Source organism: Pungitius pungitius, chromosome 13, assembly GCF_949316345.1.
Source record: "Pungitius pungitius chromosome 13, fPunPun2.1, whole genome shotgun sequence".
In the NCBI taxonomy this organism is placed as follows: domain Eukaryota; kingdom Metazoa; phylum Chordata; class Actinopteri; order Perciformes; family Gasterosteidae; genus Pungitius; species Pungitius pungitius.
In genome coordinates this window covers 10339264-10365935 of record NC_084912.1, presented here as the reverse complement: position 1 = coordinate 10365935, position 26672 = coordinate 10339264, and the positions used below count along the sequence as shown (strand labels likewise).

Below are 26672 nucleotides of genomic sequence, written 5' to 3'. Positions count from 1 at the left end.
TGTGTGTACTTGTGTGTGTATGGATATGTGTGTGTTATTTTTGAGTGCGTGTAGCCTTGTGTTGGCACAGTACATTAAAGAACGTAACCTCAGTAAACACTATTGTTTTGTATTGTTTGCCTTGAATACAATCACGCTGATGGTTGTGTTCAGATTCGTCATTACGGCAGTCAGGTCGCTATTGTCCAATCGCTTTCAACGCAAAACACCTGTTCGTTTCATCCTTTACTAACTTAAGCCACAGCACTAGACAGAGAGAGCTTGCCGTGTGTCACTAATCTGTGTAAACGTAACTTGAGGCGGACCTTTCATCTGCTTATAAAAAGCCATTAAGTCGCATTCATCATTTCTGAGAGCTCACCTGGGCATGAAAGCGTCCACTATATTTCTATGTAGACAATAAAAAGAAAGGAATTAAACATTAGGATACAATAACATGTGAGTTTGGCTTACAGAGGGTATTCTTGAATATGATCACAAAATTGAGGCATCTATTGAAATTGAATGAACGAAAAGTCAGTTGGTGGAAAACTCACTGAGCCAGCTGTATGAAACTTGCTCTCTTTGTTACCAACTAAAACACTGTGATTTGGTGTCAATTTTGAACTGAGGCACAAGTAAAGACATGTGTACTTTAATTGATGTGTGTTAGATCAAAATCCACCAAAATTGATTTCTTGCAAGGGAAAGCCCAAATTAAAAGCTCTTTGGAAGTCATGTAATACGTATGAAATATCTTTAAAGACATTATTATTAAAAAGCTGAATAATTAGATTATTGTTTTTAGAGTCTTTTAATTCACATATTGCAATTTACATGACATTGAACCACAACTAACAATTACCCTCAATCACTTAAGCAGCTGATTATTTTTTCAATTAATTGATTCAATGTTTGGTGTACACAAAAGGCCTATTTCAATTAAATGGCCGAAGATATGTAAACAAATGTTGAATCGGATCAACTTTTCAAAAGATATTCAATAAACTGTGTTGTAATTCAAATTCACACATTTAAGGATTCAGTAATAAACAGATGAGAAGTTGGGTCAGGACCTTTTAATGGTGCCACAATCAAAAGTATGAATAAATGACCCTGGATGACAACTTTGTTTTTAGTATTTGTACATCCTGCATTGAATGTGGGAACATAATGTACATTTAAACTACACTTGCTTTACTGTACACTACATTTAGGGGGTTCCTTTAGCAACATCCTCTCAAATGATGGTTCAAGTTGCTGTGAAACTCATGCAGAATTTGAAATATATTTCCAAAGTGTATATATTCCCACATCAGATATAACATCAAAACACACGCCACCAAAATCCTTGTAATTTAATGTCTGTTCAAGTCACATGAGCTCCATTTATTACTCTTGCTCAGTCAGCGGGATGAGGTCACATTAACTGGTGACAGTGCATTTTTTTACATTTTCGAAAGGAAACATTTTATAGGTCACCAAGTACTTCAGAGACATTGCTATTGACCATTTTCGGGCAGGCTTCTGCAGCATCTCTTGTTCTTTTCAGCTGGAGTGAAAAAGCTGTATGGGATGTCAGAAAATAACAAGAGTGGATGAGAAGTGGATGTAATACTATGATTTTGCTGCAACAGATGTATCATCCTCTAGATAAAAAATAAGTAGCATGGGGTTTGTGATCTGATAAATGCAGGAACCCCTCCAGCTTGATCATGTCATTAGGAAATTAAAGATGGATTAAGAAAAATATACACCAATCAAATGGGAGTCATCTATTCCCCAAACCCTCCTTGATTTTCAAAATCTTGACAAATTACAAAAAAATGTTCCCAGCAAGCCTGTTTTAACAGCCCCGGGTACATGGCTTTCATTAGGCACGTTGCCAAGCTGTGTCATAATGGCATTTGCAGTTTTGAAAGGTTGCATGAATTAAGTTGACCTACCTCCCTGTACACGTGAATAATGGGTTCAGAACAAATTACATCAGGGTTAATTTTTTTTTTAAGTAGGAGGGCATAAATGTAGTTTAGATTTATGGTTATGGATTTGAGTGAATGGAATATTGAAAGTGTCCAAACCAACAGTGACCGACTAATTAACTGGTAAGAATGTTCATAATTCCAATTAGTAACAGACTAATTTGATCCATGTGAATATAGAGAATTTTCACTTTCTGAAACTTTGAGCCTCAATGTCACCGTGGACATGGTCTCCCACTTGCAAAATAAATACTTTTAAGTAATCATTTAATTTTGTCTCAATAGATCCAGACGTTGTGAAGCATGACTGCACAGTATTGTAATTTAAGGAATAATATACTACTTAAATTGAGCTGACACTATGCGTTCTAAACTGTGAGAAGAGCAGTAAAATGAAAAGCCAGAAAATGCTCAATGTTTGGACACAATAGGGTCTGCCTGCAAGATAAATTAATATGAAAAGAAAGAATGAGTAAGTTTAGTATCTGAGAATACAGTATGTGCACACAACCTCGTTGTCACGTCACGACTTCCGCTCGCTGTTCGCCGTGGTGACGTCAACTGGAGCACGTGGTTTTGTTGTTGCAGGAAGTAAAGATGGCGGATCAGCCGTTGCTTGCCGAGTCTGTGCTCGGGTGGTCTATTTTCACCTGTATACTTCTGGTAAGCGAGTTAGACGTTGTCTAGTCGTTTCATAAAGCATGGACACACGTATTTGTGGATGTTTCTGCGTGTGAGGCGGTGGCGTGGTAAAGGCATTACCGGCTGAGCTGTGTCAGCGTCAATATTGGGCATGGGATTGGTCTTAGCTAACATTAGCCATGACATAATTTCCGTCTGTTGTTGAGTTTAGTGTAGTTATACCTTGATGTACCTTACTATTTGAAACAGGGGTAAGGGGTTGTTGAAGTCGAGAATAGGAGGCCGGTGCTTTTACACTATCGTGGAGCCTGTGAACGCCTGTTAGATATTTCTCAGTAGAAGCTTCAAACAATGCTATGACGTAGTTAGGCTTCACCAATACCGTTATACAATGCACTTAGCAAAAGTTATGTTCTCCAGTATCTCCAAGTTAGTGCTGCATAACATGCATACACGTATCCTCGCCGTCTCTTTGAGTCATTGTTTTTTTGTTTTCTTATATAACATTCATTAACTGAATGACTTCACCTGGTCGCGATTAAACGTGAATTGGGTCGCTTATCGTTTGTCAGCCAGGTAATCCGCCGCGCAGTTAAGTAACGTTACGCATTATCTCGGCTTGGGGGTCGTAAAACTGCTCAGCTTCCCTACCCGCCTCACCACAGACCCTTCTACTTGAAGAAACTTTTCAGTGCATCTTATTTAGATGCAAATGCCGCGTCATTACCTGGCAACACAAGCATCCGGAGGCTTAAGGCTGCAGGCTTTTAATTGATCCTGTCTGTGAATGGCAGGCGTTGGTTTAAAGGGACTAGTTTTAGCAGTGTCCTCACTTCTAACAGCCTGTGTGCCTTGAATACGTCCTTGTCATTTGCTGCTTTTCTCGAATGAGTTTTATTTTGCCAGTTAAGCTGCATTTTGCAAGTTCAGCAGCCGCATAATGCATCAGAAAATTCATGAATATATTCAAACCTATGTTCCATAATTGTCTGTTATTTCTGCTTCAAAAAAGTAAACTCTGTGTTGAATCCTGTCGGTCTTAACAATGTCGGTGAGTCTCATTCACAGGGAGTATGCTGTAATCAGATCACTTGTCCCCTAGCACCTACAGTCAGGCTATTCTCAGTGTATAATTACCTGCTTGTGTTACCGTTTTGGCAATGAATGGATATAAACCAATAAGGTGTTTATATTGGATTGCATATTTTTTACACTCGTTTTGCTCATGTGTATGTATATTGTTCTCTCAACGTATTATTCTTTGGAATTATTTTATTAACCCAATCTTTATGCAATTAAATGGAACTGTACTGTTTAAGCAAAAAGTAATCTAAAGAATAGTTTTGACACAATTTCTCATTAAATTGAATGAGTAAGTATTCCCAAACTTTTGACTGGTGCTGTACTTGTACATTCTACATTCTGTCTGCAGACGGCTTGTCTTTGACCAGGGAGATTTCACATCAGGTTAAAAAAGACAGAACGAATTGATGCTTATGTGAAGAGAAACAATATGACATCACAAACAAGATTTCATGAAATGTTTTGGATAGTGTGTCAAGTATTATACATTTCTGGGCTCTTGTAAACTCAGAGGAAATCATCAATTTTCCAAAAACAAATGGTCTCAAAATGAGAAAAGAAGATTCATGCCACATTTAGCTATTGTCAAATTCTATTGATATGTTATCACCTTGACTTGTAGCCCCTGTCCTGTCAACGAATGGGTGGATGACATGTATTGTAAAAGCGCTTTGAGTAGTCAAAAGATTAGAGAAGCATTTAACTCCATTTACCCTTTTGACATAACATTAATTCACACGCAAGACTATAACATTGTTTCTAATATATTAACAATTATACAGACAAATCTACAATCAAATATATATATATATATATATAATTTTTTTATTTTATTAAAATTCTAAATCTTACTCAAACTATGTAAACATTAGTAGTTCCTCAATATTTGTTAGTTTCTTACCATAGTAAAAATATTGAAAACATCCAATACTTGACAGTTGTAAAGAAAAAAGCATCTGATTTTGAAGTTTAAGTTCTTACCATATTTGTACATGTAGTTACTGAGAGCAGAACAAGTGAAACAAGTCACTGCTATGAAGTCAATCTTTCTAGGCCAAATGTTATCGTCCAACCAATCTTTACCTAAATGTCTTTTTCTCTGTTCAGGGGATCCTGGCTTTCTGTTGGGTCTACATTCGGAAATTTCAAAGTCGGCAGGAGAGTGAAGTTGTTTCCACTATCACGGCAATATGTGCACTGGCCATTGCTTTGATAACTTCCGCACTCCTACCAGTGGATATATTCCTGGTCTCATTCATGAAGTATCCCAATGGTACCTACAAGGTTAGTATCTCTTATGCTAACAGTGCCAGTAAAATCAATTTGAGAAGAGCTAATGAGTTTTCCCGAGGCAGCTTTTAACTTTGCCGTGTAATTCTCTTGGAATTAGATAAAGTGGACCTTGTTCTAGTCCAATCTAAAAGCTGAATGCATTTCTTTTTTTTTTGTTGCAAAGTCATTGCATTGGCTTCTATCTATTTAAAGTTTCAGCAGAGTGTGTAATAGCATATCAATTTGAACAGCGGGTCATTTCTTTGTTTCTGTGGTTTTGTGAGATGCTGTTATTGTTAAGTATCTGTTTTTATTGTAGCACTTGTCATGTCCAGGTTAGACTTTACATGGTAACTTATACGCGTAAAACCATCTCCTACTCATTAATCACATATAGTATTTGGGGATTGTACTGTGTAGTACAAATATTAAAAATAAGCAAAGAGTCTTGAAAGCAAGTGGCTGCTTTTCTGATGAATTGTGCAACAGAAAATGAAAAATAATACTGCTTTTTGATGGAAAAAGATAATGTAAGTTCAGTGCAAATCACTGCAGCAAAGGATAAATACATTTTATTTGAGCCTGTTTCCCTTCAAATAATAGTAAAATGTATTAAAATGCAAAATTGTAAAGTGCTTGGCTCCTACTCTACGCCCCCCTCCTCCAATATAATGGTAGCGAAACACTGCTATTAGTTGCTGTTCTTATTTTCTTTTTTTATTCTTGTCTCATTCATTTTGCCATTGAACTAAATTGGATTTCTGATTTCTTTACTAAAATCCAGGAATGGGCGGCAAACAATGGCACAAGAGGACAAATTGAAGACACTGTGCTGTATGGATATTACAGTAAGTGCATTTTGTTATTACATGTCTTTATACAGGCACCGTAGAAAAATAAAATGTAATGTAAAATGTATTTGTTGACAAAATAGCGTGACAGAAAAACATTTAGAAGAAAACAAATCTTTCTCCGAATTAGCTTTTCTGTTTGAATATTTTCCTGAAATAAGTGTGTTGCTTAATTTTCTTATGATATTAACCTTGTTTCAAATTATTCTAGCGTTTAATTGTAATTACACCAAGGGCAGACTACCCCGCACATCATACATGGAAGGTTAACGGCCAGGATTCATTTTGGCTCCGTGATTACCACGGTGGAAACTAGATTTCACGCTATCATCATAGCCCTTTAAGATTTATTGGAGGAATACAATTTTTCAAAAATCTGTTGTCAAGCTCTCAAAGTCGCTCTCTTGTTCATGCTAGCTACCTGTCTCTACGAGTAATGTTGGATTGTAAATAGAAGTGTTTGACCAAAAATGCAAAAGTTTTGTTTTGACCTCCTGAGGTCCAGCAGTATGTAAGATTTGCCACCTCATGCAAGTCTATTTAATTAACTATAATGGATAGTACTTTTGAAATGATTGAAAGTCCTTTTCACAGAGTAATGTCAATGCAAAGACCGGGTCGTTTGTTAGTAAAAACCATGTGATATATCACTGAATTCAAACATTTACAGTGTTTCCTTGAAAAATGGCCATTATGACCACTGAAATGAGAACTAGAATGTGTCGAACAGCGGGCGGTTTACAAGAGTTAACCACAGCTGTGAAAAATGAATTACATTTACAGTTGCAAATCAAATATGCTGAAAGGTTTTTAATTGGATGTGACAGTAGGTGGAGCACATATAGTACTTGGGAACACGGGGTAATTTGTTTGTGACCTTCATATGAGGACATTTTAGTATCATTAACACTTTTGCCGCTGTGTCTCAATGATGGGCAGTATCATTGTCATATCTTTAAAACATTTGCTGGTTATGTGATGTTTTTGTTGTACAAAGTCTTCCTCTTTCATGTGCAGCATAAAAAATCCCATACCGATTAAGTTTCTTTTTACAAGAGTGGTTAATCAGGATTACACTCAGTTTTGATTTCCAATTCATAGAGGAGTCACTGTCATTGTTAATAAACTGCTATTGGAAATAGCTCAGAGTTGAATTACAAGACACTGGGATCCTTTTTGGGTTTTGGTAGGAAACATCCATTGTGAATTAAACTTGGCTTTCCCAACTTTATCAAACAAAATCAGACTAAATATTTTTTGAAATATTGCCATCCAGCTACTTGTATATTAGCAATACTAACAGCAGATATTGTCCATCGGATGTCTGTGAGGAAAATGCAAGTTAGTCATTTCTTCCTTTCCGACATGTACTGAGGGTTTGTCTAACAATCCTGAAGTCATTTCAGGGCTTGTGTTCCTCGCCCTGTTCAACTTGGCAAAACCAAACAACAACACACAAACACAGTGCACAGAACCAGATAATCCCAATTTATTTTTAATTTTTGCAGAAGCCTAGCTACAGCGTTGCTTTCCAAGAACAACTCTTTACTGGCACTGGCAATTTGTGCTTTGCTCGAGGCGTTCTGTGTTGTACCGTTTGTGGGTTTGTCAAGCGTTCAGTCAGGCATCTTTAAAGTCTCCTGTAACATTGTCTGGCTATGAGCGGGGGCAGGACCAGTCCCCAGGATCACTTCATAATTCCACTATTTGAGTATGGTTGCAAATCATAGGGACAGTATCTATGCTGTTTGGCTGAAAAATACCTAACTGATAGCTGTTGGTGTTCCTGAAATTTCTTGATGATTGTTTTATTAAAGGGTAACTTGGTTGTCTTTGAGGATAGTAAATTCAGTTTTGTCAAAGATATTATTGAAATATTGTCCACTTAACCCAAAATTCCTACACTAGATTCATTTTCTGGATTACCATCCATAGTTTGGATTAGACATCCCCCTTTAACAGAAGACTTAATGAATGAATAATCCTGTTGGCTTCATCCTGAGTGCTGGGCTGTCTGCCGGTAGAATATTAATTTAATGGCCAAATTGCCTGGAAACTGTGTTCATTGTGCAACAGTTACACTCAAGAAATTGGTCACACATGAAAGGAAAGGTTATAGAGTTGGTAAAGTAGAACATTTGTGCGAGATTCTCAAGTCCCGTTCTCTGCATTTGTTTTGCGTGGCTGCTGAAGTTGCTGTGCATCGGTCAGCACTTCTTTGTGGCAGTCATGTTGTTTTACAGTCTTATTCCACATGCATGCCTCCATATCATGTGTTAAGTACACCTTATATTGCAGACATTTCGTTCTGCATTCTGGTTGATTTTTTTCATTTACATTTTCTTATCCAGTTTAAAAAGAACCTTTTCCAAGACATTGTAATAGTATGCATTCTGGGAGCAAGGAGAGGGAATAGAGAGGGGCTTGAAAGAGTAAGCTACCTGCCTCAAGCATGTATCCATGCGATCATAGCTCTGGGAGCCTGTGCTGCAAAATCATCTGTTTGCGAATTTTGTTGTGGTCGTGTAACCTTTTGGCTGTTCATAAGGAAGGTTGAGTGCTTGTATAAGATCTGAGCCATCCAGTTTAATTGATCTCCTCATTTTGGGAATAAAGTTATAGTGCATTTTGAATGTAGCATTCCGAGCTTAGGGATGCCAACTGACATGATCATGGTTAATTAAACCAATGCTGATTGACTATCTGGGGCAAATGAAATTATCACAAAGTGAAACCCCTGTTTAACATACTTAGTACAATGGTACACATTCCTAATGCATATGTATGTGAATAGTAAAATTATGTTTGAAGGTACTGTAATTCCAGCAGCATCGTACTTTGCTGGAGAAGATATGATAATCTATTTTTGGCTACTCTAATTTTGAGTCTATTTAATCATCGTTGTGTTGTTTATGTACAACCAGGGACTCTTTCCTCGCTCTGTTTTCAGGAGCAAGGATTTTTTATTTGCCAGTAGGTGGAGACCAAGCTCCATGTGTGTCTCCTCACACATCTAACCTTTAAAAGTTGAATTTTTTTTAAGGCCACATTTGACCGCACTGTACATTTGTCTTTTCACAAATGGAATACCTCCAGGTTTGACTATTCCCTCCACGTAAACACACTTTTCTTAAAGGTGACTTAGATTCAGAAGTAATAAGAGTTAATAAGTTCAGGGGTTTCACCATTTCTCTGCTTTGTTTAGTTATCTTCTGAAGCAGATTCATGGCCTTACATAGCTGTCATTTTGGAATTCTCCTTCAGTAGGTTTATAAATATATCTACGTTTTTTCAAGACACAAGTATTATATCTGAGTTTCTGTATAGAGGACACGTCAACATTTCTGCAGCAATCTTGAATCCACTTTTCTGCTGGATGATTGCCCCTTTTAGAGCTTTACAATATCATTTTGTGGAGCCATAATGGTGGGGCCGACGATAATCTTGAACAATTTAGAATACAATCAATTATACATAAGGAGTTGAAGTGGATGATAGTGTGATGTTTATTTGTTATGCTGTATCATTTTGGTCATGAAATGTGTGTTTATTTTGAGGCGCATCCATTTCTGTAGAATCACAGTCGCTCAGACTCCTTTTCTTGGGAAGGCTATAGTACATGGTACCAGTAACATCATAAGTAGGTCACGTGAATGCATTTCATACACAGATACAACTATGCCTTTTATGAGTGTACCAGCGATGAAAAGATAACGGCTATATGGGAACAAAACTGTTATGCCAAGAAACTCAAAGTGAATATTTTCTTTCAGCGAAAAATGTTCCTTGGTGACTGCAGAGAATATACATGGCAGCTGGTGATACATTTTACACAGTGTAGTATCAGACTTAACTTGGAGGATAGATGTCTGTAACTGAAACAGCCACTTCCTTTTACAGCCCAAATGGCTTTTTCTGATCTTTGATGAACCCTAAGTCTGAAAGCCTAGCCTTTCATTTCCAGCCACTGTCCATTTATACATTTCCTTGAACTGCTTAGTACTTCAAAGCAGTGATGCATAAGGCCCTTAAGCAACAGGGCAAAATACCCCTGGGACTTTTTTTAAATAAGTCATTGGTGCTCTCTCTGCCTTTTTTAATGCCATTTGTAGGGAAGTTAGAGAGGTTCCAATCCTCTTGTAAATAAATAGTACTTTGTTTTTGTCTGCGGTTCTTGTCCACATAGCTTACATGTGCTGTTGACAAACTTCAGTCTTTATTTTGAAGGGAACTTAGGCTGAATGGACAATGCTCTTATCTAAGAAACAAAAGACCCTTCTAACAAATCTGCAAAAACCACAACTGATGGCTCTTCATTTCAAAGACAGCGTCATTCAGGAGGCGCAGTTCCCGCCCTTCGTTCCCTCTCTGGTACACACACTCCTTCAGCGCTGTTAGAAAGTTAGCTGTAAACCAACGACCCATGAAATGCCTTCAATCTCGTAAATACCCCTTTTAGAAAGTTCTCTTTCATAATTAACAGCCTTTGAATATCCCAATACCAATATATCGGTTGTTAGCTAATTTAAGAAAATGTTTGCCATTCTGCTGTGCTGGTCAGGCTCTGATAGTTGATCTATTGAAGCTCATCACTTCAGTACTGCACATGGACCCAGTAAGAAGACGAGGGTGATGAACATTCACTCTGAATGCGTTTGGTTCTCTCCTCTTCGAAGTATCAATTTGAACATTTTCCATCTCTTAATACTACCTAACGTGTGAGTTTGACTTGGCACAGAACACAGAATCTCCTCTGCACACTTGAAACGAAATGTTTAGGTGTTTAGGTAACATGTGTGCATGTTAGAAGGCAGGATTAAGTATCTTCTCTGCTCACCTGACAGTGCTAATTCTGTTTAAAGAGGATCAAGGCATGTTTGTGTATCCAAACACGGATGTAAGCTGTGATGTTGAACGCTGAGAGCTGCCTGCAAATCCCCCCCCCCCCCCAAAACGTGTCTTTAACTTATGAGTTTAATCCTCAACCATCTTTTTTACTTTATGACTTTTTTGGGGGCAATACATCTTCTATCAGATTGCATCCTGCAGCATTAAACAGTGGTCAAATGTTTTCTGTGAACTGTCTTTGCAGGAACTCAATGGATCCATAAAAATGCTTCTGAGGGCCCTGTGGTCTTTGCACTCAGGAACAAGTTGATAATATGATACGTTAAGATGTTGTTTCCATATCAACTCTCTATTCATATACGTCAAGGCTCCTCTTTGAAGATGATGGTCCCTACTTTCTGCAACAATTCTCAAGGAGCAAAGTCCATGTGTCCTAGTGCTGGCTTCTTTTCAACCAAACAAAATATGCCATTGAGCTACGAGGTAAAGCAGAATCCTAGACCATGAAAAGAGTTCATTTTGTGACGGCCCTGTGTCAAGCAGATGGCAACAAACTGGAGTGGCATGTGGCTGGAGCTTGGAGACTTACTGCCCGCTGAATCAGCAACATATAAAACAATAGAAGTATGGATTTGGGTTTACTGCCTGCTGCTCTCCTATAACTACTGTTTGGAAATCTGTTGGCCAAATAATGCAAGCTTCTTCTTTTCTTCTCTGGATAGTGTATATATGTAGAATTGCTTTCATACATGACTTTGTCATTGGACAGGTTCTGGAACATGTTATATTTTGCTCTCTGTCAAATAATTTGGGTTTTGATATGAGATTATTAATTCAAACCACATTTGCATAGTTGTACAAGCACATAGGAAACAAGGGAAATTAAGTGGGAAGTGTTGATTCAGCCCGGCTTCTAGGTTGTATTTGTTTAAGCATAGTAGAAATCAGCAATCACTGAAGGCCTTGGTAGACAAACACGGCACGTGTCGCACATCTGCAGCGTCCCTGGTTTGATGCCAACGGTGCGACTTTTCTCCAGTCATCCTCTGCTCAGTGAGAGCAGTACAAATCCACCATGTTATCAAGTTCCTTTGTCTCGAATATTAGCAAACATTGGTTGACTCACTCAACCAACAAAAATGGAGCAAGACTAAATTCAATTGAGAGTTTTTAGTTACATCTCAAATTGAGCCTGAATGTTTTTCATCCCATGTTTGCCCTCCAAGAAACATATCCTTACCTGATTCCTACTGCAAATAAGAGTGCTAGCTCAGTGTCATACCTTTCTGCAAGTGTCTGTTCAGACACATCTTTTCATCACTGTCCGGTGTCCTTTTGTTAGAGTCTGTGTTTCTGTACAACGTCTCCCCTGGCAATACATTTTCACCACAAAATGTAATACATTTTGCCTGTCTGTGAAGAACAAGAGTCCAGGGGCTAATGTCTCTGTGGAGAGCCTCAGTAAGGTGAGGACAATGCTCTAATGTTTCCCATTAGGAGTGAGACTACTGCTCCAACTGTTGGTCCGTAATAGTGGTGATTGTTGTAAACTGCCACTGATGATTATTAAAACGTAATCAGGTATTGACTACTGTCTCTGTTGATGTCCTCGCATTATTTCCCCTGCTGGTACAACACTGGTACATGAAGGTTTTCATCAGCACCTCTTATAAAAAATAAACTAAATTTTTTTTTCTTTAATTATTATTTTTTTCTTCTCAAGAAGAGCAAATTGGGGTCAGTGCTATATTTGAACCCCAACTGTATCAAGTGTTAAGGGAGGTCAATGAATTATATATTCCCTGCTCTCGGTCGGGGGGATAAATGCACTAAACCTCTCTCCCTGGTCCGGCGTTCTTCCCAAGTATAGAAACTCTGCTCAGAGAGTAATGGATGATACATGGTAAAGCAGTGTGACCTATTCCTTCAGTGTGCTAATATCCATGGTGTTATGATTAATATTGGCCATTGCGTTAACCCACAGGCATATTCCAGCAGCTGCGTGCTGTGCACGGCTTGCATCTATCGGCTCCTGGCATCCTCCTAAACTCTGCTATTCTAGCCGTAAACGAGTGTAAATGGATACGTTAGTGGAGCAATGAGCATGTGTTTATTGAAAGTAATGCCGTGTCACAATCACAGCTGGCAAAAAGCAAGCCGCTATTACGATGACATTCATTTGTCCGCAGGAGAGAGCATTTTGTGAGAGATCGTCCAACTCGCTGGGGGGGCACCTCGGTACTCACTCGAGGCCGTGCCTTCCTGATGGATGTGCAGCGGTTGTTTGTCACATGCACATTGAAGTGGAAGTGTGGTACTGATGTAATGGATTAAAGGTTTATCAAGACCCAACAGTTCATCATGCTACAATGGCCCTCCTTAGGGATGTATTCAGTCGTTGTTCCTCATGTGTTGGTCCTCAATCTCTTATGTATTCGTGGTTGCAAATCTATGTTTTGAATTGTGTTCTTTAAATATTGGTCATACATTTGGTTTATAAATGAAAAGGCACTACTGTTAAACCCGTCTATGACATTTAGAATAAAACGTAAAATAGATGTAGTTGTGTTGAGCATTTTCTTTCTCCCTGCTCATTTCTTTATTTGGCAGCGCATTGGGACGTGCACTGATGATTCACATCATCACAGCATTGAGCTGTTCCAACCTTGTTGTTGAGCACATCTTTGTGACATGCCTTTCTTTGGGTTATTTTTAGGATCATCTGGGTGGTTTTAACCAACATCCATTTGCTCCTCCGAGAAAAGCCCCCTGCTAGAAATAGCATATCTCTATTTAAGTGTTTTTGCCTCACCTTTCACTCTATGAATTTCTAATGCATTTGGATGTTTGCTCTCTTCGCCTGAAAAAAATGTTCAGGAAGAACCAAGCAAACATAAAAGGCTGGATGAGCGAAACGTGAGCTCCTTCACAAAGGACAGGTGCATTGTGTCCACCGTGTCCTTACATACAGAAGTGATGCAGGTGGCTTTGTTTTCTATTGCAGTGGTCGACATTGAAAGCTGATGGTTAACTGCTTTGTTAGTTTCTCCCAAAACAATATTAACACACCAATGTTACAAGTATAATGTCTATTTGAATCATTCTCCAAGAGCTCTGGATTTCACTCCAAAATGAAAGCGGCAACATTGTGCATCTACTCAAAACAGTGTTTTTTACAGATGCCACATCATAAGGAAAACATTTGTATAAAGTCTCATACTAACAGGTTGACATAACATTTTAATTAGTTGCTGTAGTGTGGTTTTGGTCCACCTTTTGTCCCAAGATTCAAGTAAAAATAAATTGAATCGTTTGACCGAACAAACAGGAGTTCTATTTGCGGTGAACGTTTCGACCATCCATGCAGAAAACCACTGGTGACGTTTTTAGGGATCCATGTTGATGGTGTTGCTGGGGAGAAAGTAAGCGTTTGAGTTTAACAATGAATTAAAACCCACTGCTACTGTTAAGCATATATTAATAATAATAATATAATTTAATTTCTTGCATAGTATTTAACAACAGAGGGAAAGAAACCCCTTAAAACCTTATTACTAGTGCTCGTTATCTAGATAACCGCATCCAGATAGCTGTCACTGAGACATATTTAAGTAACATATTTAGTAATATTTGTTCAGATACAACTTTCATACCTCACTAAGATTTTATTTCTAGAGCAAATAATAAAACTGCAAGATTTTTGATAAACGAACCCATTCAGTATCCTTTAAAGTTCATAGTTGAAATGAAAGAACATATTTATTTAGAACATTTAATCTTTCATGATTTAAAATGCCCAAACATGCACTGTACATTTGTTCTATAGTGAGCTCCCTCTGATATAAGCTTGCCCAAAGCTTCCTGGGGGATGATTTCTTGGGGTTGGAGGTTGGGAAGAAGCCATTAGCATCCCCATTTTACGCCCCTGGCCCTGATTCGCTCCTGCTCCCTCACAGAACTTTGCGGGTTTATAGTTGAGATGAAAATAAAGGCAGCATTCAAACTGATAACTAAAGAGAATCCCTAATTGTCATGTGACAAACATCCATTGGTGTTCTGAAGTATTTTATCATGAGATATTAGTTTAATTCTCCTCTCAAAGTTAGTTTGAGAGGAGAATTAAAATGACAAATGGGGACTGTGATATATACTGTAACAACATTTATTTATGGGTGACCGAAAGTTCCCTGTTTTACTAAGGTATCAATGTTACTTATATAAGTGATTCCTTCCCTAGGTTATCTTTTTTTTCTTTTTTTGAAAGAATGGGGTCATATTGCCTGCAGAAATTCCTTGACTTTCTACTCTCTCTGCTCACTTTTGCACAAACTGCTGTTATAATAAAATATATGAAATGAATGGCCTGACTGATAAAGAGATTTAAAAAAAAAAACAGTTTATGACTGGTTCATAATGAGGATTCAAGCATATTCTCTATATACATCTGTCCATTCCCTTTAGTTAAAGGGAATTAAGGATAAAGAGGAAAAGGGTACCTCCCACAGGACTACAAAGCTTTTATTTAAGATCTGTACTTATATATGTTCAGTACTGGTCAAAAACACACATCAATAATATAACATTTGGCAAACAGGAAACATGATAAATGATGTTACCAGACTCAATGCTAGGAATATGGATATTTTGTTAGAAATATTGTCTGACTAATTCTTGATTTCAACTCTTCTTTGTATCCAAATAGCACTTTACTCCATCATACTACTCTGTGTCTTCCTATGGATCCCCTTTGTGTATTTCTACTATGAAGAAAGGGATGACGACAACGGGAACAAATGCTCGGTAAGAATGCAACGTTCTTTCTCTACAGCGCTTCCCGTGCAGTTCTGAGCAATTCAAAGTTCATTGAGACGATTCCTGGGCCGACCAATTTGTCACTTTATATTGAACTGATTTGTCAATCCCTATTATTTAGTTTACTTTGTATTATGCAAGTATACATTTGGAGTTCTAAGTCAAAATCTACAAAAATGAATTCATTCATTGTCACTCTTGAGGGAAATTATATTGTTACATTTCATTTAAGTTTCAAAACACTAAAAAGGGAATTAAATCCAACATGTTTTAAAGACCATGACGATACAGACAATACACCTGCATGTTTTCAATGAAAACCTAAATGAGCTGCTCCTGCTCAAACAATTGAAGTGAAAAAATAATTATGATGAGTGTATATTAAAATAGTACATTAGGGCAGTGAAAGGAGGCACATTGTCTTTTCCAACATTGCATTCATACTGTACATTAAAGGCTGCATAGTGTCAGCTGGGATTGGAAAAACCGACATCCCTATCTTTAAAAGTCCTTTTAGTGAGTGATGTACCAAACACCAGCCACCACACAGCGCCTTTTCTCCTTTCCATATGTCACTTTTGAGCTGATGGGGGCACTTTCTCTAACAGGCAGGGAGGTCTTTTGTATTGTTACTTTAAAAGCACCTTGAATAGCGGTGGGAGTGACATCTTATCTCTTCCAGGTCAAACTGGATCTGCACCTACTCTGTAATGCTCTCACTCACTACGGCCCATAGCTGAATGCTCTATGGCCACCTTCACGCCAGAATAATTCATAATAATGTTTTTACTTCATGGCTGTGATTTACCAGTTACATTATTTCTTTTATTACAGCAAGTGAAGAACGCTCTGAAGTACACGTTTGGGTTTGCTGTTGTCTGCGTAGTGCTCCTTTTAATTGGGTAAGTTGGAGACCTGGATGGCTTCTTCTGCTTCAGCACACTGCAAGTGGAGGGCGGGAGGGGGGGGGGGTGTTGGTGTGTCATTGTGTTCAGTTAATGAGAGGAGGAGCCTTTCAGACAGCTGCAGTGCCATTCATCTGGTCATTATCGTTCAAGACAAAAACCTCTGTCCTAATATAGATTGATCCTTAGCGAGATTGTATATGTTGTACACATTCTCAGACGCTCATTTATCAGCTTTTTCATACTGGTTGTGTTCAATAGCCGCTGTACCTCATAAGAGATCTCTTTGCTGCCAGCATGCTTGAGTTCAGCCCAGACGATGCATTGTGCTCTCTCAACCATTAAATGGTGCAGTGGAGGAAGGCTTACCTGCTCTGGGAAAATAAAGGACACATGATTATGCATTCTAACAGCTTAAAGTTTGGTTGTTGGCACTCTTGTATTGACAGGAGCAATTTGGACCCTCTTCTGCCCTCTCATGAACTAGAACTATAGCCTGCTGTGGTCTTTTGATTTTCAACAACATGATAGCCTTTGTGCTGTCCTGCTTTTCTAATACCCAGAGACCCCGTGATTGTGTTCAGTGACTGTTGACTCCGTAGGTCTTTTATTGATGTCTTTAGATTTTTTTGTTTGTAGCTTACAGGTGTTAAACCTCTTGAATTACCCTTGATCTTTCACTGCTACTGGTTTCATTTTTGCTCTTGCAAAGAACATTAGTAAGTCCGATACAAAGCCAAAGAATAATGATCAATGCTTTTAAAAAGAGTGGCTGGCTCCTTACTGTGCTGTAGGTCCATTCAAAGAAACTGTAATATTTATTTCATACCATGGAAACAAAAGTTCAGCTATGTCAAAATAACTATACTATTAATATGTGACTATTTAAAACTCCTTTTAATGATAGTGTGTTATATCGTGAAAAGCATGAATATTCCTAAATGTTTCTGTTTTTGTCATTCTAAGAAACCTCTTAGAGTTTCAGAAAAGTTACCCTTTCCTACAACAGACACTAAAATAAGACAACGACACCCAACACGACTAAAAGGAAACCCATTTATATGGAGAGATTAAGTGTGGAGCCCTGAGGGCGTCAGCATGGTGGAGGGGCAGATGAGGCCTTTTGAGACCTGAATTTTTTTTTTTTGCGTGTTAGGCAAAGGGAAGTCTTTGAGATGCTGATCTAATGTATTTTCCGTCCCCTGGTGAAGGTTGTTTATCTATTTTACTTTTTTGCTCATTTTTTAACTTGCTATAATAATCCAAGCACATTCCCAGAGCACCATGTTTCTCTGCTGTCTGTCAAGAAGGATTAATGGATGGAATTCTTTTTTTTTCCTTATGATTAATGGAATCAAAGTCTGCACTGAAAGTGAGCATCAATACTGTTGACCCCGTCCCCCTTTTAGCATGCATATAAATGTTCATCCTAAAATGTGCTGATTCAAAATGTATTTTTACATTTCTTTCCCCACAACATATCCAAATGTTTGAGCAAAGACGTGCTCAAACATTTCTGACTTGGCTGGACTGTCAATTGAGGAGAAGATTCAGTTTGGAAGTCTGACTGTCCATTGTGTTACGAAGATAATTCAATCAGTTTTTCAAAGGGGCGATATATGGTGGATAGGCAAAATGTCAATAAAAATGTTTTCTTAATATTTATACAAATGAAAGAGCATAGGATTCAGTTCATTTAATTTTTCCCTTTTTCATTTATGTGATCTTTCGTGTTGTAAGCAAAGATAAATCAGAAAAATAAACAGTTTAGAGGAGAGAGGCACAGGTCCAAGCATACAGCATGCAGATAAGATAGAAAAACAACATTTACTGTGGAGCTTAGACGTGTCATTTCTGGAGTAGAGATCCTACTGTGAAAGCCTCTTTTCCCCTTTCTGCCTGAGCATTCCGCCCCGTAGGACATAAAAGGTCCGTGTAGAGGGATGTTAGACCAAAACTACATGTGCTGTATTGAAATAAGCTGCATTGCCATTGTTTGCTTCAGAACTCACTGCACTCTTTCCAAAAGTATCTTTTCCTTTCACCAACAGCAATGACACTGATATATAGATGTTTTTTTGAAATGATACATAAAAAAACATGGAAAGTGATTCTTGAATTTATTCTCTTTTATGTTTTAAAATGCCCTAGTTGCCAGTATGACGAATAAACTTAAGCATATGTTGTGCACTGGAGGCTCTGACAGGCTAGAATAGCCTTAATGCACTTCTCCTTACTTCTGCTAAATTATTGTTTCATTGCTTTCAGAGCCTTTGTTCCCCTCGAGCCTCCACCTGGTCAGAATTCCACCCAATGGGAGAAAGTTCAATACCTTTTTGAAGAGCTTGGAAGTAGTCGTAAGTATAGCCTCTTTTGTGAATTCTCGGGTCATACTTTCATAGTTGCTGTTACCATGACTACCAGCTTTCTGTTTCCTTTCTTTCCACGTCGGACTACTTCATTCCTTCCTGCCCACACCTTCATTAGCCGCATTCATTATTTCACTTGAATTCACTTTTGTTACTCTGAGCCAGTAGTTCTTCAGACTATATATTTTCTGCTTCTTTTCATCATATTCCTTCTATTATCTGATCTGAAGGTTTGTTTGGAAGGGGCAGGGCATCTAGATTGGGTGCAAACACAAGTTCTCTTAAAACAGAGCGGTTTGCTCTTTTCTGAATCTTAAAAAAGAAAAATAACCAAAATATTTAAATTCTTATGACACATATTTTGAAAGTAGGGAGGTTTGTAGATTGGAGGTTTGTTTAAAATCAATGCAATGGCCATCAGGGTCACATGAGAGGTAAGTACTAAAAATAGATTACTCAAAACTATGAAACCTATACATTGAATGATAAGTACGACACATTAAAATGTTAAGGCACCACGAGCAGTGTACCCCAAATTTGATGAACAAATAACATTATCATTTATGAATAACTATTGGATTGTGTCGGGATTTTCATTTAACAAATAACACTACTATAGATCAGATACATTTCATTTACTTTGTCTTGATTGGACTAACAAGCAGATTGCGAACAGTGACTTTTTCTTTCCCTGGAACTGCATGCACGAAAATTGAAAAGCTTGTATTGTGCAAAAAGAAACTTATTTTACCAGTAAGACCATTCCAGTAATGATGGAGAAAGCGCCAGTGGACAGCTTCAGTTGTTGAACGGAGCGTTGCCAAATGTGGACTCCTAGCAGTCCTCTGGCCTTTTGCCATCCGGGGATCAAGGCGGAAGTTGAAGCATCTGCCTCTATTCACAATAGAGGACCCCTACATGCTCTCCCTAACCTTCCTCCCTTGGCACAGTGGGAAATAGCCCGGCGGCTAAGGAGGAAATGTGAGGATCATCCCTTTTCTAATTCCTCATCCCTTCTCTCTCCAGATGGGAGGTTAATTAAGTAAAGGAAATGCACTTTTGCCACATTACCCCGCTGACTGCTTTGCAATGACTGTTCATTTAGGCCCTTACATCTTTAATGGCTCCAACATTACATATGTTAAAATGATGCTCCAATGTACTCAAGCTCCGAAGCTATTACTAACGCTCTTCAGGACCAGACCGTGCAATCTTGTGTTTTTGGCCACATCTCAGTTTGTCAGTAGAGTGGGTGGGAGTCAAGTCCTTACTAGGAACAGCACTTTGGCAAGAAGCACTTTCTATGGTCATTATAAGTAAGAAAAGAACAAATAAACTTGTGTATGCAAAACATTAACAAGCAAACCGAAACCATATCAATCAGATTATAGTGTAGTATTAGCCTGGAGTTATTCTATGTTGCTGTGTTTATAGAAGTGGTGAGATGGTTATTAAATCTATCCCTGACGATCTGGCTCTGCTGATATTGTGAATAAAAAAATAATGAATTTACTAATTAAGAGAAAAATAATACATGTGAAATGATCTAAACGGTGTGCTAACAGAATATTAAAAACATGTATTCTGAAAGAACAAAAACATACTATGTGGTATGAACCATTGTAATTAGCCATGAATAAGCCACCACTCATGGTACAGGAATACGTTTTCAGGACTATGCGCTCCTTGAGTAATCTTTCTTGGAAAGTCAGGAAACCGAAAACCTTTGTTAATGCTCTTGTGAAATAATCTTTTAAAACCATTCTGTATATATATAACATATAGTCTAATGTTTTTTTTTTGCTTGCATGGTTTTAAAATAGCTGTTGTATGAACAAAGGATATCCTTACAATACATGAATGGCTTCAGTGGACCAATTCATGGTTAAAGTGATGCAGTTGATCCCATATTAATTGACATATTCAGAATATTCTGCACAAACTTTTATCCAACAAAAAAAAACAAAGAAAAAACTTTTTTCCACACCTCTTTTTAGTAATAGAGCCGCTACCTACTCACTTCCACCAAAGTAGAGGGCTTGTGCTAAAAGAGATCCTAAATTAACGCTGCTGTCTACACGTCTCACACATGAACACAAGCCTGTGTTCAAGCCAAATAACACAAGTGCTATTTGTGAAGTGAAATAAGAGCTACCTCATTCCCCTTCAGTTGTGATCAAAGCTGTACAGATGCGGAAGCGCTTCCGATAATAGACAATATTCCCTCTGTTTAATCCCCGGAAAATCTACTCAAGTAAGAAAGAAGAGTGGCAGAAAACAATCCGTCCCTGGCTTTGTCTGAGGTTCATGGACTCATTGTTTTCCATGCAGAGCACAGAGCCATTGTCTATTTTACCAAAATCACCACCAAACAATTGAAGCAAGATTGCAATGGGAATAGAAACATGCATTCAAATGTTAATGTTCAACGCAGTTCTCACACTTCAAAGTTTTCTTTTTTCACACATTAGAATAGGGAGCAGGCGTGTAATTTATCTCCATTATCCACTTCTTTGTCCTTCTGCCTGTGAAATGCCTCTAAAATAAATTGATGTGTCTCATAAAACAACACAAATTATATATGCCCTGAGTACTTATGTAATATTCCCGAATCAAATGCCGCCATCAAGGAGAAAGGCAGGCAGAGAGTCGTCTTAGTCCATGCCGACAGGTGGGCCGGCCACCGCGAAGTCGCTGCTGGGAGAATGCGGGATATCTATAACGGGACAACTGTGTAGCTTTTTATCCGGAACCCAAAAACAGGTGGGATCTTGACGGGGTAGAGGCAATCAGTCGCTCCATCAATCCCCGTCTTCCAACTCCAGCTGGTGTGACACCTACTGTTGCCCTTGCATGGTGGGTGGTCCCCATTCCGCCTCAATCAAAGGTGACACACATCAACTCAACCTACATACATTGAAAGCTCCCGCGGTTCAAAAAACGATCAGGATCAATGTATGAAATGGCAACGCCGGCAAAATATAGAGTCCAGATGTGTCTCCAGGGGAAGATTTTGATAAAGTGCATTCATTAAGCGCGAGAGTACCAGCACACCAGCACGCTGCCTCATTCTTGTCCTTGTGAATAACATGTTGCCCACTTTCCAACATGAATGAATTCCCAGTTTCCCCCCATCAAAAGATTAGCAGAGAGACAACTCCTCACAGTTCCAGATGGGCTGTGTTCTCAGCTGCCGCTGTGCAGTTTGGATAAGGTTCAGAACTACTCGTTTTTGCATTTCCTCATTTTTCTGCCTGCGGGGGTGCATGTTTTTGTTAATACTTCCCTTTGATCTGTTGCGACATTCTCAATATTAAAAGGCTGATTCTCCATTTACGTGCGTTATCTTACGTATGATATCTGGCCATGGGTTATCATTACTGTCTTTGTAGATGTTTTATATCTGCTGCCACCTTGCCAAGAGGTAACCAGGGGTATCAAAAAAAGAAAAAAAAACTCACTGAAATGCAAGTAGTAGATAAAAGAATACCTTCATGTGTAGTTTCCAATTTGGTTAAAATTCAAACGCTACACCCCGTGAAAAACTAAAATATCCTTGTCACCTCACGTCTAAAAATCTATTCCCTGTTTGCAATGCAGGCTTTCTAATACAGATGTGTGTTCCCCAAACCCAAGCTGGGACCGCCCTGATAGTATGAGAGTGAGGGTCCTCCCTCGGACCCTAACCCTACAAAGCTTCTCTATGGTTCAGACGATATACAACTTTTCACAAGCTGAGTAGTGATGAATACAAATGGGTCTTTGTTGAAGTGGAACATCCGTAAGCTACTCGGGCACACTATTCTTTTTCGGAAACGATGAAAATCCTGAAATTCAAACACTTCACTAGATCAATTACTCAAAATAACAATTTTTAAGTGCCAATTTGCCCTCATTCATTTTTGTTTAGAGCACATTAGAATACGTCAGTCTTTTTTCCATTTAAATGACTACAGGAATGTGGGAACGACATTTTAGAAGAATAGAATGAACACAGTTTACCTCAAACAAACCGCTGACTGAGAGGCAGACAGTTGGTTATAGATAGTTTTCACATGTGGCAGAGAGCATTGATATGTCCGTCAGAGGTCAGAGTCAAACCTCTAATGGTCCTCTTCTTTTCACCTGCAGATGGTCTACCTGCTCTGTCTTTCTCCATAAGCTCCTTGACCTTGATTGGCATGCTGGCAGTGATAACCTACACGGTGAGTTGGAACCCTTAGACACTTGGTGGACGTTTTTTCACATGTTCAGCTGAGTGATATCTTCACACCAAATAAGGCTAATCCTCTTAATATGACCTCTGCTTATTGAGACATGAAATATAAAATGTAAGACTAACTAAAACAGGATACTGGATGTCTCCTGCATGTTTTGGTCAAATATTAATGTAACTGCTGTGCAGTTAAGATTTATTTTGGTGCGAATGATTACCAATCTTGGGTGAGCTGTATTTGGTGATGGAGTGGCCTTTCAGTATTAACAGTACTGTGTGATTTTTGAGCTGTGGCATTCAATTGCTCAAATTACTCAAACTGCCATTGTTCACCTGAGAAATTTCCATGATGTATTTGCAACCTTCACCAGCTTATCAACCACTTAGCAGCTGTCTATTTATTTATATATCTACCTCGGTGTCCATTAATAAACGCCTATATATTGATTGCCTTGGCATCCTGCAGTATTGCTTCTTTTTTTTACTAGATCCCCAAAATGACTGTGCTGTAACAATTGCTAATGCTGTCCATTTTTCATAGCCCTTGAAATCCACTGTGAATATTCCCCGGAGGGGGTGGCACTGGTGTCAGGGTGGGAGTAACACAGAATACTGGCTGCTGGAGGAAAATACCAAAAAAAATAGAAAATACTACTCGGGTATGAACCCGGGGAGTGAAAGTAAAAGTGACAGCCAACCTCAATCTATCCGGTTTCTGTTAAGCTCAAAGACTCCTATTTGACAAATCACACAACAATTGAATGTGGAGCTCTTAATGAATAATACACAACCCAGTCAAGTACGTTGTAGAGCCAATCTCGCTGCGGGACGTATAATCCGTCTATATGTCGTCCCAGCGAGGGTCGTATCCACCGCTCTCTTTCTTTGCTTCTCATGGTACTCCAAAGAGTGCATCCTCACAGTGTGCCTTTCTGCTATGGAAGTAAGCTTGGATTTGCACTGACCCCGTGTTGATATTGACTCCGAATGCCCTGCGGTAATCAAAACTCCCGGTGTGTTTGTTTGTCTTTTGAAGTCCCTTGTTTTGATGCAGCCAATGGATGAGATGCGGCCTTTGGGCCACCACAGCGGCGCCCCCTCCCGCTTTTAATCTCTTGGACAGAAATGCCGAAGCTCTCATCTTACCTGTCTCCCTTTTCATCAGCTTTATTTGCTCTTCAAGCTGCTAAACTCGTCTCGGTGGCCACCTACACAGATCCACAAAGAGCTGTGTCATTTATCATTCTTTACCATGTGTTACTATTAAGCCTGATTAACCTAATGGAATCTAAGTGACAGGTCCCGTAAGCAGCGGAAATGTTGTCCAGGACTCCTGCTAATTTATCACTACTCCTTGAGCAGAAATAGCCTTCTAGCCTCAATGCAAACTACTCTTGTGATGTAAACACGGCAGCCTGGTGCACTTAAAATTAATATGAAGTGAAGCCAGTTATAGATTTTACTGCTTTTTTGGCCTTCGACGTTTATGGTGCTTTCTCTAAAATAAACACAACATCAAACGGAGACACTTTGCAAAAGCAAATAGGCCCTTTTTGAGTGTGCAGCTTTCTGTTAAACTTAAGGCAATAATGTTTACGGTTTAAATGTAAAAAATTATTAGTCAGTAAATTATACATTTGGTATTCTTTCTGTCAAGGTCTTCAGTCACCTTGTAACTACAATATATCAAATACAGCTCAACCCAACATGGGACTATACTTCACCTCCAGATAAATTGAATGAATCAATTTTTAATAGTATTCTAACACACTGTGGGTCTACTCGTACTGCTAAAGCCTAACCTAACATCAACTGTTTGAATCTCTGTATTTTCATATGTGCACGGTCGATTCAGTAATAGAGGCTGAAAGTAAACAGAAGTTCAAAAAAATATTTTTTTTTTCTTTTAAGAAAACTCAGCAGGTTCTTTTCAAATAGCTAATTAGCTTTTAGATTATTCATAGTCACTTTATATGCAAACATTCGACCTTTTAATGTTGTGGATTTATTAAAAAATACAAATATATTATTATGCTGAACTTTTGGGATTTCCTGGATATGCAAATATCTAAAAGAGAAAACTGTTTGATTGTATCCAGAAGTGATGACATGACACCGACGTCTTAAACCTCAAACCTCAAGTCCTTTGACTTCAAAATATAGGCTAGAATATTGACGTATGCCGCTATCTGCTCTGGTTCTTCCCTTTTCCTGCTCATTAATTGCCGGCCATGAGATGCTGATGCTGAACTAAAGTAGTAAAGATTCATTTCTGTTGATCTAATCGTAGCCCCTGAGATTCACACGGGAGGATGAGGTGTAGAAGTGAATCAGAGACGGTGTCACTACTTACTCGGGGATTCTTCAATCATTTAACCCTTGTTTGCCTACTTTATTTTATATTTAAATTGGATAATTACCACTTTATAACTACATATTTTAATTCAGAGCTCTGCAATTGGAATTTGAATAAAACATTGCTTACATGATTCACCGCAGTCTTTTAGTCTATTTTTTTTTTTTTTTTTTTGCACTTTCAAAAAGCAAACAAGTAGAACAGCAATTCCACCCTTCCTATCAACACCCGACGATGGTAGAATTGCAGCACGGCTGTGTCTTTACGCAGTGAGAGCATTCCACTGCTCTGGGAGGCCACTTTTTTATCACTGGGCTGCTAGTTGGATTTCCCCTTTATGTAAAAGGTTTCTTTACTCACTTTTTTCAGGCAAAAATATCACATGATAAAACACTACTTTTGAGATCTAGCTGGGATATGAATATCATTTAAAACACGAAAAGCAATATATTTCCCTGGTTAGCACAGAGCGAGCGACTAACCGGCTAACAGTCTGCAGCGCTCTCTCCATCGGCAACTGTCAAATATCCCAGTATTCCTTTTTATTTCACACATAGTTCTCTCCCCTCAACATGCTCCATCATTTTGGTAACTGCCTCCTTCATGTTTTTGTCGTCCAGTACCATGTTTTTGAACATGGCAACATGGTCAATATTCTTCAGTTAAATTCCATTCTCGGTGTGACGAGAACCGAGTGGATCCATAACGGACTGTGAAGCCGAGAACGGTTTTCAATGCCATTTTGTGCTGGCTGAGTTTGTCTAGTTCATGAGTTACCACTGATAATCTAGCATGAGGAACAAGTGATTAGACGGAGGTGCCTGCCAACGTACACCGAATGTGGTGTAAGTTAAAAACATTTTTTTTAATTTAATTTCAACCCAAATTTAATATTGAACGGTTTTTACTCATTTTATTAAATATCATAAAACGAGCAGGGGAAACAGGTGATCATCCATTTAATTTTCAATTTCTCAAAATATAAGTCAATGGTCCATCTGCACAACCTACTAACTGTCTACTTCCTTTTTGTGCAGACGTTTAATCCGGATAAAAGGAAATATGGGAAGCACACCTAAATTACAAAAACAAGATTATAGCCATTAGCCCCATTTGTGGAGAACGTGAGATTTCATGACCCTTATGACCCCTAATCTCCCTCTCATTTTGAGTTCTTTCAGGCCGAATGTCCCATTCATCAAATGGCATTAGGGAAATCAGCATATGTGCCATTAATGCCACATTTGCAGGATTCATGGGAATGTGTTAAACTTGATATATTTAAATGCAGATTAGGCTGGTTATCTCAAGTTTGTCTGTCTGAAAGACAACTTTACACTTGAACTAAAGAGGAGGC

The 26672-nt window shown here is 38.5% G+C and overlaps 1 protein-coding gene across 1 annotated transcript in view; it reads left to right on the top strand.

The window, feature by feature from the left end:
- Positions 1 to 2497: 2497 nt before the first annotated feature.
- Positions 2498 to 26672, top strand: part of lmbrd1 (LMBR1 domain containing 1) — a 42984-nt gene continuing 18809 nt past the window's right edge. The window contains exons 1-7 of the mRNA XM_037465506.2: positions 2498 to 2624; positions 4794 to 4970; positions 5743 to 5806; positions 15360 to 15457; positions 16304 to 16371; positions 18643 to 18731; positions 22875 to 22948. Coding sequence (XP_037321403.2) covers positions 2559 to 2624; positions 4794 to 4970; positions 5743 to 5806; positions 15360 to 15457; positions 16304 to 16371; positions 18643 to 18731; positions 22875 to 22948 — 636 coding nt within the window. The 5' untranslated portion in view covers positions 2498 to 2558. The remainder of the gene's footprint in view (positions 2625 to 4793; positions 4971 to 5742; positions 5807 to 15359; positions 15458 to 16303; positions 16372 to 18642; positions 18732 to 22874; positions 22949 to 26672) is intronic.